We start from the raw sequence: 15,524 nt of genomic DNA on the forward strand, positions 1-15,524 counted from the left end.
AGGCAATTGTAGATGCGAAAGGGAGACACATTGCCGTAGATATTGGGGATTATGGTAGACGAAGCGATAGCGGCGTATTTATGAACAGCAACACATGCCAGAACATAGAGCGCAATATTTTAAAATTCCCGCCAGTCAGAACAATTGAAGGATGCTCTATGCAGATGCCTTATGTCTTGCTTGGAGACCAAGGCTATCCATTAAAGGAATATTTAATGAGGCCTTATCCTGCCAACAGTGGCGAGGCTGAAGAAGTGTATAATCAACACCACAATAAACAATTCGAAAAATTGTCGAATGTACTTTCGGCAAAATGGTTTGCAAGTGGCGGTGCTTGAAGACTGAATTGCAACAAGAACCGAAGAATTTAGATATTATTGTAAAAACAATATGCTTGTTGCATAACATATGTATAGATTTTACAGGCATTACAGGTACCAATGATATAAGCAATCCATTACAACAGGCCACATGACGCAATAGGCGTTAAAACAATTCCACAAGAAGGGCGTACAGAATTAGGGATGAATTTAAAAATATGTTCATGAGAAATTTTGAAAACAACGAATAAAACTTGATAGCAATTAATTCAATTATTTTCTAACAATTATCACTTAAACATTACAAAAGCATCTTCTATAAAAATAAATAATTCTTATACCCATCTATTGTTCTAATTCTAATACTCGTCTCGTAATACTAATTCTAATAAAAAAAATCCAATTCTAGCTCGACTAAAACCATGCAAGGTGATTTCCATGGTTCATCATATGGATTCAGGTGATGCGGCGCTAAACGTTTTATGGTCAATTCTCTTTACTTTCAATTAAAACTACATTTTCCTCAAAATTTTGTAGCATAATATAAGTATTTCAACTCATGCGTAATTTAATTTAATTTATTTAGAATGTCAAATCTGCCGTTAACCGGTTACACAAGACGCAATTTATATGAGAATCTACTGAAGATAACGTAATCGCTGTAAATCAGAGTATTTTATTGTTGAAGTATGAACACATTTCTAAAGTATAAAAAATTAAACAGCAAAGAAAAATACTAAAATCCTGAAGGAATATTAAAGCTGTTGTAATCCGTTTGTTCGTTGTTATTCTCCAGCGGTAACATTTTCCGCACCTAACAAACCAGAGCAGCATCGCCAGATAACCAGCACTAAAGCTAACACCCGGCGTGCATTGAACGAACAGCAACAAAAAGTAACGGCGCCAGGGAAGTGTACTCAGGTTGGTTCCGACAAACTCGACCTGCAGCAGCAATAAATAATGGCCACCCAGATATAAATTGATCCCATGCTAACCGTAATAACGAGTAGCTGAAGAGTTTAAGGTTGCTCTTGTGCGTTGCTTCTTAAAAAATGAATTATTGAAAGTAACTTACTATTGGCCTCCAGCGCTCCCGCCACTTGCTTCCATAATTTCTCAACAAATGGTTTGTTGGAGTAGTTTGGATCCGTAGGACACCACAGCATCTTCCGCTTCTGCACCATGCTTATTAACATATCGATATTGATACGTTCCATTTTCTGTAATAATGATTTAAATACATTAAACATATGTATGCAATTTTAATCATCATTAGAAATACTCACAGTTCTATTGTTGAAAATTGATTTAAAAAATCAGAAGAAAAATACGCAACGAATGCCTGCTGCAACTGGTTCGGCAGTAGTGATTTTATTTTTGTTATTTATTCGTTATTTTTTCCCTGCCCCCCTCTACTCCACCACAGCAAAATGCTTGTCAGTTGTTTTTGACAACCAAGATGCTCGTTTTGAAAGATGTGCCTACGACAAGTTTTACGAGGTTTATAGAAAAAACAAATTGATTTGTATAACGACAGATGTATGATCATGTTTTACTGGAGTTAACAGAGCACCTTCCTACAGCTCCATACGTTTGCATTTGTCGTTCGTCGTATACAACAAATCCCAGAGCAGCGCCTTAGCAGTCCTGTTTCGACTCACCTTTTTTTTTAGCAATTTCGACTCACCATGTACATATGTAAGAATTAGGTTTGACAGCCCTGTAAGGCTATCCGTGACGAAAAAACAGTATAAAAGGAGCTACGAATAGAACGGCAGTCAGTCTCCTTGTGAATAAAACCCGCCACCACTCTGCAGCTTCTGTGGAGTCACAATTACAGTTTCCCATCTTCTCACCAATTGTAACGGATATTCATCTCACCATAAACAATGCAACTTAGACAGCAACATCGATATCATATTATCACCAGACCCAACAAATCAAAAGAAAGTCTTACATTTTATACGAATATCCGGACTCTTTAAAGAATTATAAAGGATTTTACGAAAGAGACGAAAGAATTCCTAAGGAATCAAAGTCTCTCTAAATCATTCAAACAACAAACAACAATCTCCTTGTGAATTTCAAAACGAAATATCCTGAAATAAAGACTCGAATTTTCCCCCTTTTACAGTTTGGTGTCAGAAGTGGGATAGACCACAAACTTAAGACGTGTTGTGTGTTGAGCGCTAAGACGGGCGCACAACCGCAAAGTGTAAGACGTGTGAGTGTGTGTGCAACAAGCGCTAGGACGGGCGCGCACCACAAACTTAAGACGTGTGTGTGGGTTGAGCGTTAAGACGGGCGCACAACCGCCAAGTGTAAGACGTGCGTGTGTGTGTTAAGCGCTAAGACGAGCGCACAACTGCAGAAAGCATTTGGCGCGAGTGTGGTACGCATAACTTTCGCGGAAATGAGTAACACAGAAACACATCCGCCAGCTGTGATGGCTCTGGTGGAAGATTTTACTAAGCTAGGCTTAGTAAAAAAATGCGAAGAACGTGGCTTGACTACAGGCGGCACCAAAGAAGAATTAGCCACGCGTATCGTCAACTATGACGAACAGGCGGAAAGCCTGAATCAAACGGATCTGGCCTCTTATGCGGATGCGGAAGAGACGCAGCGACCGCCGCAGCCAGCACAACCGTATTCCTTTCGAGATATCGAAGAAGGAATCGAACCATTTACCGCCAGAACCAACCAAGATGTTAATCGGTGGCTAAAAAACTTTGATGACGTTAGTGCAATGGTCGGCTGGAACGCTGATCAAAAGCTAATAATGTGTCGCAAGAAAATGAGTGGTGTGGCTCGTAGTTTTCTAGGCACGTAGCCGAGCTTGACAACATACCAAAAATTGCGAAATGCTCTTTCCAACGAATTTGGACGAGCAATGCGAGCAAGTGACGTACACAGAATCCTTTCGACGCGGCGAAAGAGAAAAAATGAAACGTCCTTAGAGTTCATCTACTCGATGCAAGAAGTGGCCCAACAAACAAGCTTAGATGAAGCCAGTTTGATCGAGTACATAGCGGATGGACTCACGGAAGACGAAAATCAGCGCGCATTGTTCTACGCAGCAGAAAATTTGGCAGCGCTCAAGGATAAGGTTCGGCTGTTTGAGCGTGCAACCAATAAGAAGACGGAGCCGAAAACCAACAATCGAAAGGAAAGTAGGGTTCAGCGTGTTGTTGAAAGTACGAAGAAAAGGTTTTGTTATAACTGTGGTGACGTCGGTCACGAATCGCAAAAGTGTCCCTCTAACAAAAGCGGTCCGAAGTGTTTCCAGTGTAGTAAGTTTGGTCATCGCGCGAAAGAGTGCAAGGCGACATCATCCCCGCCCTCAAAAGTACCAAATAACACGCAGGCAAACAATGCATCCGGTTGTTTCAAGTGTGGTCGTATGGGACACATAGCGAAGAATTGCGAGAACATTAATACAGTAGAGTGCTCCGGCGTCCAAAGCGACATGGTAACAACACGTAAATTACCACTAAAATGTGTGTCTGTGTATGGTAAGGAGTGTCAAGCGCTGATAGACACAGGAAGTGAAGTTTCACTAATAAGAGACGATATTTTTGAGAAATTGCCTTCGAACGGCAAGATGTGGACAAATTCGGTGCGAACGTTGAGAGGTTTGGGTGGACAACCACAAAACGGATTCAAAGAAACACAGATCCCTGTTGAGATAGAAGAGCAATCGAAAGACATTCGGTTTACTGTAGTTCCTTTGGAAGCGATTAGTGCACACATGATCATAGGAACGGATTTCTTAAATTCGGTTGAATTTAATATAAACAATAACGGTATTTCAATAACTCCGAAAACGCCCAATGGAGATGGTCAGTGGATCTATAGCATTGATCAAGAAAACCTGAACGAGGTTATAAAATAGGAGATCTAGTGGCAATCAGACGAACGCAGTTTGTGGCCGGGAGAAAGTTGGCCAGTGAATTTATAGGACCTTATGAAATTGTAAAGGTAAATCGTAACGGACGATACAATGTAAAGAAGGCAGCAAATTGTGAAGGCCCTACCCTCACTTCGACAAGTGAAGATTACATCAAATTGTGGGTGTATGCGTCGAACAATGAAATAGAATCTTCGGACGAAGAAGAGATTGAAATTAATTGAAATATTTAGAGCTGCAACTGGTTCGGCAGTAGTGATTTTATTTTTGTTATTTATTCGTTATTTTTTCCCTGCCCCCCTCTACTCCACCACAGCAAAATGCTTGTCAGTTGTTTTTGACAACCAAGATGCTCGTTTTGAAAGATGTGCCTACGACAAGTTTTACGAGGTTTATAGAAAAAACAAATTGATTTGTATAACGACAGATGTATGATCATGTTTTACTGGAGTTAACAGAGCACCTTCCTACAGCTCCATACGTTTGCATTTGTCGTTCGTCGTATACAACAAATCCCAGAGCAGCGCCTTAGCAGTCCTGTTTCGACTCACTTTTTTTTTAGCAATTTCGACTCACCATGTACATATGTAAGAATTAGGTTTGACAGCCCTGTAAGGCTATCCGTGACGAAAAAACAGTATAAAAGGAGCTACGAATAGAACGGCAGTCAGTCTCCTTGTGAATAAAACCCGCCACCACTCTGCAGCTTCTGTGGAGTCACAATTACAGTTTCCCATCTTCTCACCAATTGTAACGGATATTCATCTCACCATAAACAATGCAACTTAGACAGCAACATCGATATCATATTATCACCAGACCCAACAAATCAAAAGAAAGTCTTACATTTTATACGAATATCCGGACTCTTTAAAGAATTATAAAGGATTTTACGAAAGAGACGAAAGAATTCCTAAGGAATCAAAGTCTCTCTAAATCATTCAAACAACAAACAACAATCTCCTTGTGAATTTCAAAACGAAATATCCTGAAATAAAGACTCGAATTTTCCCCCTTTTACAGTTTGGTGTCAGAAGTGGGATAGACCACAAACTTAAGACGTGTTGTGTGTTGAGCGCTAAGACGGGCGCACAACCGCAAAGTGTAAGACGTGTGAGTGTGTGTGCAACAAGCGCTAGGACGGGCGCGCACCACAAACTTAAGACGTGTGTGTGGGTTGAGCGTTAAGACGGGCGCACAACCGCCAAGTGTAAGACGTGCGTGTGTGTGTTGAGCGCTAAGACGAGCGCACAACTGCAGAAAGCATTTGGCGCGAGTGTGGTACGCATAACTTTCGCGGAAATGAGTAACACAGAAACACATCCGCCAGCTGTGATGGCTCTGGTGGAAGATTTTACTAAGCTAGGCTTAGTAAAAAAATGCGAAGAACGTGGCTTGACTACAGGCGGCACCAAAGAAGAATTAGCCACGCGTATCGTCAACTATGACGAACAGGCGGAAAGCCTGAATCAAACGGATCTGGCCTCTTATGCGGATGCGGAAGAGACGCAGCGACCGCCGCAGCCAGCACAACCGTATTCCTTTCGAGATATCGAAGAAGGAATCGAACCATTTACCGCCAGAACCAACCAAGATGTTAATCGGTGGCTAAAAAACTTTGATGACGTTAGTGCAATGGTCGGCTGGAACGCTGATCAAAAGCTAATAATGTGTCGCAAGAAAATGAGTGGTGTGGCTCGTAGTTTTCTAGGCACGTTGCCGAGCTTGACAACATACCAAAAATTGCGAAATGCTCTTTCCAACGAATTTGGACGAGCAATGCGAGCAAGTGACGTACACAGAATCCTTTCGACGCGGCGAAAGAGAAAAAATGAAACGTCCTTAGAGTTCATCTACTCGATGCAAGAAGTGGCCCAACAAACAAGCTTAGATGAAGCCAGTTTGATCGAGTACATAGCGGATGGACTCACGGAAGACGAAAATCAGCGCGCATTGTTCTACGCAGCAGAAAATTTGGCAGCGCTCAAGGATAAGGTTCGGCTGTTTGAGCGTGCAACCAATAAGAAGACGGAGCCGAAAACCAACAATCGAAAGGACAGTAGGGTTCAGCGTGTTGTTGAAAGTACGAAGAAAAGGTTTTGTTATAACTGTGGTGACGTCGGTCACGAATCGCAAAAGTGTCCCTCTAACAAAAGCGGTCCGAAGTGTTTCCAGTGTAGTAAGTTTGGTCATCGCGCGAAAGAGTGCAAGGCGACATCATCCCCGCCCTCAAAAGTACCAAATAACACGCAGGCAAACAATGCATCCGGTTGTTTCAAGTGTGGTCGTATGGGACACATAGCGAAGAATTGCGAGAACATTAATACAGTAGAGTGCTCCGGCGTCCAAAGCGACATGGTAACAACACGTAAATTACCACTAAAATGTGTGTCTGTGTATGGTAAGGAGTGTCAAGCGCTGATAGACACAGGAAGTGAAGTTTCACTAATAAGAGACGATATTTTTGAGAAATTGCCTTCGAACGGCAAGATGTGGACAAATTCGGTGCGAACGTTGAGAGGTTTGGGTGGACAACCACAAAACGGATTCAAAGAAACACAGATCCCTGTTGAGATAGAAGAACAATCGAAAGACATTCGGTTTACTGTAGTTCCTTTGGAAGCGATTAGTGCACACATGATCATAGGAACGGATTTCTTAAATTCGGTTGAATTTAATATAAACAATAACGGTATTTCAATAACTCCGAAAACGCCCAATGGAGATGGTCAGTGGATCTATAGCATTGATCAAGAAAACCTGAACGAGGTTATAAAATAGGAGATCTAGTGGCAATCAGACGAACGCAGTTTGTGGCCGGGAGAAAGTTGGCCAGTGAATTTATAGGACCTTATGAAATTGTAAAGGTAAATCGTAACGGACGATACAATGTAAAGAAGGCAGCAAATTGTGAAGGCCCTACCCTCACTTCGACAAGTGAAGATTACATCAAATTGTGGGTGTATGCGTCGAACAATGAAATAGAATCTTCGGACGAAGAAGAGATTGAAATTAATTGAAATATTTAGAGCAGATAGGTAAATACTTCGAGGATCGAAGTACGCCAGGAAGGGCCTAATGTAAGAATTAGGTTTGACAGCCCTGTAAGGCTATCCGTGACGAAAAAACAGTATAAAAGGAGCTACGAATAGAACGGCAGTCAGTCTCCTTGTGAATTTCAAAACGAAATATCCTGAAATAAAGACTCGAATTTTCCCCCTTTTACATGTATGCAGTTGTCAAAATTTTCGACCCGCCGAAAGTGAGTCGAAATATGAGTCGAAAATTTGAATTTGAAGTGTTTTGTGCTACTGGTGAATATGTAAACAAGACACTTACATGAGAAAAACGGTAACAACGAGAGAACATTTAATCATAACGTTACGTTTTCTTGCGATGGGAGAAACTTTCATTAGTTTGCAGTTTCTATTCCTTGTAAGTAAAATTGTTATGCGCCTAAAGGTAGATAATAGAGAAAGCATTTATAGCAGATAGCTGAGTAGTATTAGTGTAAAGATAATTGCGGCGCGTTTCGGCGTTTGATAGTGTTATTTTATTGTAAATTCCTCTATTAATTCACGCAGGAAAAAAAAAACAAAACTTCAAAAAAAGGTCCGCTGCCTTTTATCTTTTTGCTCTAACTACCCGATCGAATCCGAACCGCTCACACACTCACACACGCTACTAATTGTTGAGATACAACTATTCTGCTTCAGTATGGGTTGATATGTAACAAGAAGTAAAATGATTAAAGTAGTCTGTTCGGCTAAAGTCTGAAACACGACCCCCCCCCACTCACGGTCACTCATCTGAGTGTCAATTTTTCGTACAGGGTGGTTCGGAGACTATGCAATGCGGCCTGAATTTGATTTTTTTTACAATTACTATTGTAAATTGTAAGGAGGTTTTCGCATAGTGAAAAGTGATTTATTCATCGAGGAACCAAGTTCCATACGCTGTTTGTGCAACCGTAAAATTTTCCTCATTTTTGGCCCAACTTTGCCCCATAGCTCCGCCGGTATCCAAGATATCGCCACACTTTCTTCTGGCCATGGCTAGATGGCACTTGTGGCTAGATTTCGTCCATGCACCACTAATCGCTACCACGTCTGTGGCCGGAGCTATTCGCGAAAGCTCCAACGGATCGCCAATCTTTGACCTGTGGTCGATAGATGGCACCAATTGCTACATTTTCTTCTTCGACGGCTATGCCCTCAGGTGTCTGTGTCTCGAAACATAATTAAAAAACACGCAACCGATTTCGTACCACCCTGCACGAAACAAAGTCACTCAAATGAGTGCCCGTGAGTGGGGGGGGTCGTGTTTCAGACTTTAGCCGTCTGTTCTCTGAAACCACAACGAGCAGTCGTGAGTGTCGTTTGTTCTGCATTACTGAAACATATCTTTATAGGTTATGGGCCCAGTTCCATGCTAAAGATCTCAGTTTTGTTATAAAAAAAAGAGTGAATTTCCTGCGAATCCCAGTTCCTTTTTCTTCTGAAGATTTCCTTTGTTGATCGTGATTGACCATGAATACGATGCAAGAAGAAAGGAAAATCTACCTGTTCGACGGAACGAATTTTGCCAACTGGAGCTTCCGGATGGAGGTGCATTTGGAGGAGTTAGAACTTCTGCCATGCATTCAGATGAAGCCGGAAGAAGTTGAAGATTTCCGTGTGATTGACTCTGATTCTGCAGAGGTCAAGCAGGTAAAAGCAAAGGGACTTGCGGAATGGAAAAAGTCGGATGTTCGATGTAAAGCACTTTTGATCGAAAATATCGCGGATTCTCAACTGGAATATGTGAAAGAGAATAGGTATGCGTTGGATGTTTGGAAGGCTTTACAGAACACATTTGCTCGAAAAGGAATCTCTGGACAATTTTTTTTGTTAAAAAAATTGTTGGCACTCAAGTACGACGAAACCAGTGCAATGGATGAGCATTTGTTGCTCTTTGGTAAATCCGTTCGGGAGTTAGAATCAGCTGGCATAAGGATGGATGAACGATTGATTGTATTTTTTTTGTTGCAATCGATGCCACGTTCATATTGTCAACTGGTTACGGTACTAGAAACGCTCTCGGAAGACCAATGTACTTTGGATTTTGTCAGGGCTCGGTTGCTTAATGAAAGCGTAAAACGCATGAATAGTGGTGAAGTAGAGGATGTTACATCGACAGCGTTTTCTGGCAGAACAAAGAAGAAGTTCAAGTGCTATGCTTGTGGAAAAGAAGGACATAAGCAAAGTAATTGTCCTAATAAGAGAGATCAGAAGCCAAGAAGCTTGAAAAAAGGATCAAGTAAAGAAAGAGTGTTCATAGGCCATTCGACAGCAACGGTAGCAAATGATTCGCAGAATGATTCGTGGATAATTGATTCCGGCGCTTCTGATCATATGGTTGGTACTGTTGATTGGTTGCGTGACGTGAAGAAATTGGATAAGCCAGTATTCATCAGAGTGGCTTCTGGACAACTATTGAAAAGTAACTACTCTGGATGTGTGAAAGCAGTGTCAAGGATTGGTAAGCAAAAATTGAACTGCCGTGTAACTGATGTGCTTTATGTTCCCGGTCTACACTACAATTTATTTTCTATCCAACGTATTGGAAAGTTGGGTATGGAAGTGATTTTCGGAAGGAGTAGAGCCGAAATTTTGAAAAATGGCGAAGTCCTTTGTACTGGAAGAATTAAAAATAACCTGTACGAACTGGATGTGGAAATTTTGCGAGTTAAAGAACCAATCGCATTAGCATCGAAGGATGCTATGAACACTGAAGAATTATGGCATAGGCGATTTGGACATATTGGAAAAAATGGACTGCTAAGAATGGTGAACACGGAAATGGTGAAGGGTTTGATGTTGAACAAACGGGATATAATGGAGCGCACAGTCTGTGAGCCATGTCTCAAAGCGAAACAGATGAGAAAACCGTTCATTACTATGTCGTTACCTAGAAGTTCTCGTCCTCTTGAGTTAGTCCATAGTGATGTGTGTGGACCCATAACGCCGACATCTTACAATGGTAAACGATATTTTGTTTGTTTCATTGATGATTTTTCGCATTTTACTGCAGTGTATATGCTGCGTAAAAAGGACGAAGTTATGGAGGCGTTCCAGACGTATACTGCCATGGCGGAGTCACACTTCGACAGTCGCATTTCTCGTTTACGATGTGATAATGGAGGCGAGTATATTGGAGCAGATTTCCGTGATTTTTGCCGGCTACGAGGTATACAGCTTGAATACACTGTACCGTATACACCGCAACAAAATGGTGTTAGTGAGCGGTTCAATAGGACGGTAATGGAAAAATCAAGAGCTATGATTGAAGACTCTGGAATGTTGAAAACAATTTGGAGTGAAGCAGTTCTAGCGGCAGTCTTCATAATAAACCGAAGTCCAACAGCGGCGTTAACCAACGACAAAACACCATATGAAATGTGGTATGGACATAAGCCAGATGTTTCTAAGTTTCGCATATTTGGTGCAAAGGCATTCAGCTTTGTTCCGAAAGAGAAGCGAAACAAGTTAGAAGCAAGAACCCAGGTTTGTCAATTTGTTGGATATGGTGTGAATGGCTATCGTCTATGGGATGGTCGAAAGGTTTTTGTCGCCCGAGATGTCGTAGTTGAAGAGCTGCCGTTATCTAGTGAGATGAAATTTCAAACTTCTGTTTCGAAATGCAGCAGTTCCGGTGTTGAACTGGCTGGTCCCTCGTCCAACTCATCTGAGTTTTCTCCGCTTAATATTTTAGAAAACCATTCACCAAATTCGGGTTCTCGTATGGATGCTTCAGTAGAGTCATTGTCACCAAGTGAGGCTGTAGCTGAACAGTTGCAAGTGGATGAGGTTCAAGAAGAATTTAGTGACTGCTTAGATGGCGACACGAATGTAGAAGAGTTCGTTCAAGAGCTGCGTCGGAGCAATCGCAAATCCAAACCTCCAACTTGGTTGAGTCAATACTCATGTGTTGCTTTTGCACTCAACGCGGAAAGTTATGTAGGAAACATTCCTGAGAATATAGAAGAGCTGAGTTGCAACCCGATTGGCCCGAATGGAAAGAAGCTATAGATGATGAGTTGAAGTCATTGGCTGAGAATGACACGTGGCAGCTGGTGAAGCTACCCAGTGGTAGAAAGCCCGTCGAATGCAAGTGGGTATTTCAATTGAAGAAAGATCCTGAAGGTGCTGTTATCAAAAGAAAAGCAAGATTGGTTGCAAAAGGTTTCACGCAACGATACGGATATGATTTTTTCGAAACCTATTCACCTGTCATAAAGATATCGACAGTTCGTATGATGCTCGCTTTAGTGAACCAGTTCAATCTTGTTGTTCATCAAATGGACGTGAAGACCGCGTTTCTTAATGGGCGGCTTAACGAAGACATATACATGAGACAGCCCAAAGGATTTGAGGAGGGTGATATGGTGTGCAAACTGAACAAATCAATTTATGGGCTGAAACAAGCATCTAGAACATGGAACGAAAGATTTAATGAATTTACGAACAGAATTGGTTTTCGGCGTTGCCTGGAGGATAGATGTCTCTACATATTGGATAGTGATACTGGTCCGATATATCTCTTGCTCTATGTAGATGATATTCTCATTATCGGTAAGAAATTGGCGATGGTACAGAAAATGAAAGATATTTTGCAACGTGAATTTCGTATGGTGGATCTTGGCGAAGCAAACAGTTTCCTGGGGATCAGAATTGAACGAGATGTTGAAAAAGGAAAAATGAAGCTGTATCAGCCAGGTTATACTGAAGCCATCCTTCGTCGTTTTGGAATGGAATCCTGTAAGCCAGCAGTGACTCCAATGTGTGCCAAATTACAGCTGCAGAGGTTGGAAGAACAGCAGAATTTAGAGAAACCATATCGTGAATTGATAGGCTGTCTTACCTATCTTATGGTCCTGATTTGAGTTCGGCTGTGACTTATTTCAGCCAATTTCAATCGAATCCATCGCAGGAACATTGGACACATTTAAAAAGAATTTTACGATACCTTCGAGGAACAACACTAAAAGGCTTAGTTTATACTCGATGTGAATCTGCTGAGCAGATAGTAGGTTTTGTTGACGCAAACTGGGCGTCAGATTCAGGTGACCGTCACTCTATTTCTGGACACGTTTTCCAAATTTATGGGTCGACTGTGTCTTGGAGTTCGAGGAAACAGAAGACAGTTGCACTTTCTTCAACCGAATCGGAATGTAGTGCTTTAGCTGATTGTATTTGTGAAGCGCTTTGGATCAACAAATTATTTGAGGAACTGAGGCTGCGGAAAAATCATTGGTCATATACGAAGACAATCAATCAGCAATAGCTATAGCTGAATCGGATACGTCGTCAAAGAAGTTGAAGCATACTCAAGTAAAGCTTCAGTTTATTAAGGAATGTGTGCAAGAAAACAAGATCAGCGTACGATACAAGCCTAGTATTGATCAACCTGCAGATCTGTTTACAAAGGCTCTTTCTCCACCTACGTTTAAAAAGCATTGTACATCTTTAGGATTGCAATAGTGAATAGCTTGAGGAGGGGTGTTGAGATACAACTATTCTGCTTCAGTATGGGTTGATATGTAACAAGAAGTAAAATGATTAAAGTAGTCTGTTCTCTGAAACCACAACGAGCAGTCGTGAGTGTCGTTTGTTCTGCATTACTGAAACATATCTTTATACTAATTCCGCTCAGCAGCAGTGTGGCCAGCTTGAGCGCTGTCGGAGCCGGCGCTTCCGACAACCGTTTCGCCCGGTTGCAGGGTTCGCCTACGTTGCTTTGGTAACAATTAGTGAGTTAGCCCATCGTAGTATGATGGATCATAGATCGTAGTAGTGAGAAGAGCAGGATCGGGATTGTAATAAAAAGAATCTATGCTGAACAACCGTGCCGAGCAGTTCATTTTTTTGTGTATGAGCTACGAACAAAAATGTAGCAACTATTTGCAGCAATTCATTATCATCGTTTCTAAACATGAAAATACAGGGTTTATCAGCCCATCCCGTATAACACAAAAGGTCATTTTTTAACAGTATGTGTAGTGGCATAACCCGTATAGCAAAAAGCGCTTTTTTCTAAGTGTGTGAGGCCCAACAGCACGCCCAACAGACACTCTGTTGGGCCTTGTCAAAAAATTCAACATGCTTGTTTCCCCTTGCTATGTTGGTACTCCACACCGGAGTACTTTTAGACATACTGCCTTTATTGGTTAAAATTAACGTTCTTAAATACTAAATTTTTGCTTACTTAACAATAATGTTTAACATACGCGCACCACCTGTTGCTGGCTTATTTTATCGTTGCACGGCACCCAAATTGCCGACGTTGCAAAGCCGTGGCAAAGGTTCGTGGTGCGTGTGATCAACGCTCTTATGTCTCGCATGCGGCGTGCGCTTCTAACGGAGTGACCCTGTCGGTGACAATCATCATCCTCGTTTTCCATTACTTTTTGTGTAGCGTCTGTTATGGTCGTAAATGTTCCTGCTTTTAGAAGCGTTTTTGTTTCCGCATTATGAATCTTTTCCTTTAGTGTATCTATTCCCTTTTTCACAATCATGTCGTTTGCAATTTTTTCTGGGATTCCTTGTTCTAGGTAAATTAATTTTAACTTTGCTGTCAATAATTCTACTTCATTGCAAATCTTTTGAGTATCTCCGGTTTTTATTGCTCTGAGTTTTGCTATTATTTTGTCCGGATTAGGTTTCTCTTCACACCTTAATTTTATGTCATCCAATAGTTCTTTGAATGTTGTTATTGAAGTTGGTAATCCTATCCTTGCTTTACCTGTTAATCTAACTCTTAAAAACTTTACTAGAATTGCTTCGTGGTGTTCGTTCAACTCGAACAGTAACTTAGCGGCATCTTCGAAGGTGCTAAACCTTTCGGCTGATCCATCGTAGATGGCTACTAGAGCTGCGGCTGTTTCAAAGTCAAAGTTAGTCATTTTTGTTCCTTTTGTTTTCTGTTTCCTTAACTAAGCTTTCTAACGATGAATTTATCAATTCTTTTTTCTATTTTGCATCAGATTTCTTCCCATGCATTTTTTTCCTATGCTTTTTAGTCGTATTATTTCATCTATGCCGTATTTTCTGTTATTTATTTCTATTTCCTTTTGGAATTCCTTATGTATTTCCTCAGCTTGTAATTTTTGTTGTGTTAATCTACTAGTTCTTAATTTCTGAGTTTTATCGTTTTACTTCTTAAGGATATATTGTAATTTTCGAACTAATTCTATTAGCTTTGACATACCTGTGTATTTTGCATTGATTAGTAGTTACTGTTTCACCTGCGGGTGTGGTTTCTGCAATTCATCTTCTGGTGTCAGGTTGCCGGTTGTTTTCTTCTTATCGGGTGCTCTTCGTGGGTTTCCTGATCGATGTCTTCCACGATGGAGACTCCTGTCTCTTGGGATCCCGCCGGTCAACATTTGTGATCCGTGGACTCGCCTTCCACTATTTCTTGACACTCTTGACACAATTGTTTTGCTTATCCGCTCTCACTCGTTTATTTGCTTTTACTTTGGCAGCGTTAATGTTTGGATTGCCGCGAAACCATCTTGTATGCCATTTTTAGTACTTTGATGATTAACACAATCGTCACCATTATTAACACCAGATTCAACTTAAGTTCGTGATTAACGTGCTGTTCACTGTGCACATTCTGTGTTTGAATGATCGTAAGATCATTATCTCCTTGCACTTTCGTAGTTGGAGTAGAGTTTTTGCCACCCATATAGCTTATGCAATTCTGGTACACATATGCAATTCTGGTACCCTTTTACCTGTGTAACATGTTAACTGTGCACTGTCAAAATTTGCTGTATCGTAAATTTTTCAACTCACTTATTGTTTTCTGCAACACTTTTGCAAATTTTTGTAGCCAATCATCACGTAGCACGTATGATGTTGTAAATGTTTCTCTCTTTTTAAATCCATCGGTCATGAGAATTTTCCATTTCCCGGGATCAGTTATCAATAATGAATTAATTCTTCGATGCATGTTGCTTAGTTCTCTATTCATCACATTGCACTTTTTAGTTGGCTGTCAATTGTATTTTTAACGCGGGCATAACTGCACGTTTTCACATTACGCACATTTAGTGTTTCTTTAATAGATTCACTCGATGAGACAGTTTTTCCATCTGAAGATTGCCGATTAAAGTCACGGTCGCCATGTAACAGGCTTTGACCTTACCTGTTTTGTCACCTATCATATCATCGGACTTTCTTCCCGTTCCATCACTTGGTGGAAATTAGTGAAGCGCGGATATATCTTACTGAGTTTACGAACGTTGGACA

General features: G+C 41.0%; 1 protein-coding gene across 1 annotated transcript; it reads left to right on the top strand.

Annotated features, from left to right (window-relative positions):
• Positions 1 to 4,065: 4,065 nt before the first annotated feature.
• On the top strand, positions 4,066 to 7,454 carry LOC125769630 (uncharacterized). The gene has a single exon (XM_049438429.1). The coding sequence runs from the start codon at positions 5,530 to 5,532 to the stop codon at positions 7,006 to 7,008; it is 1,479 nt and encodes a 492-aa protein (XP_049294386.1). The 5' UTR covers positions 4,066 to 5,529; the 3' UTR covers positions 7,009 to 7,454.
• Positions 7,455 to 15,524: the final 8,070 nt, after the last annotated feature.

This window comes from Anopheles funestus, chromosome 3RL, assembly GCF_943734845.2.
Source record: "Anopheles funestus chromosome 3RL, idAnoFuneDA-416_04, whole genome shotgun sequence".
NCBI lineage: Eukaryota > Metazoa > Arthropoda > Insecta > Diptera > Culicidae > Anopheles > Anopheles funestus.

Excerpts from the sequence above, each read along its gene's own strand:
- LOC125769630 (XM_049438429.1), top strand. The coding sequence starts at position 5,530 with ATGAGTAACACAGAAACACATCCGCCAGCTGTGATGGCTCTGGTGGAA.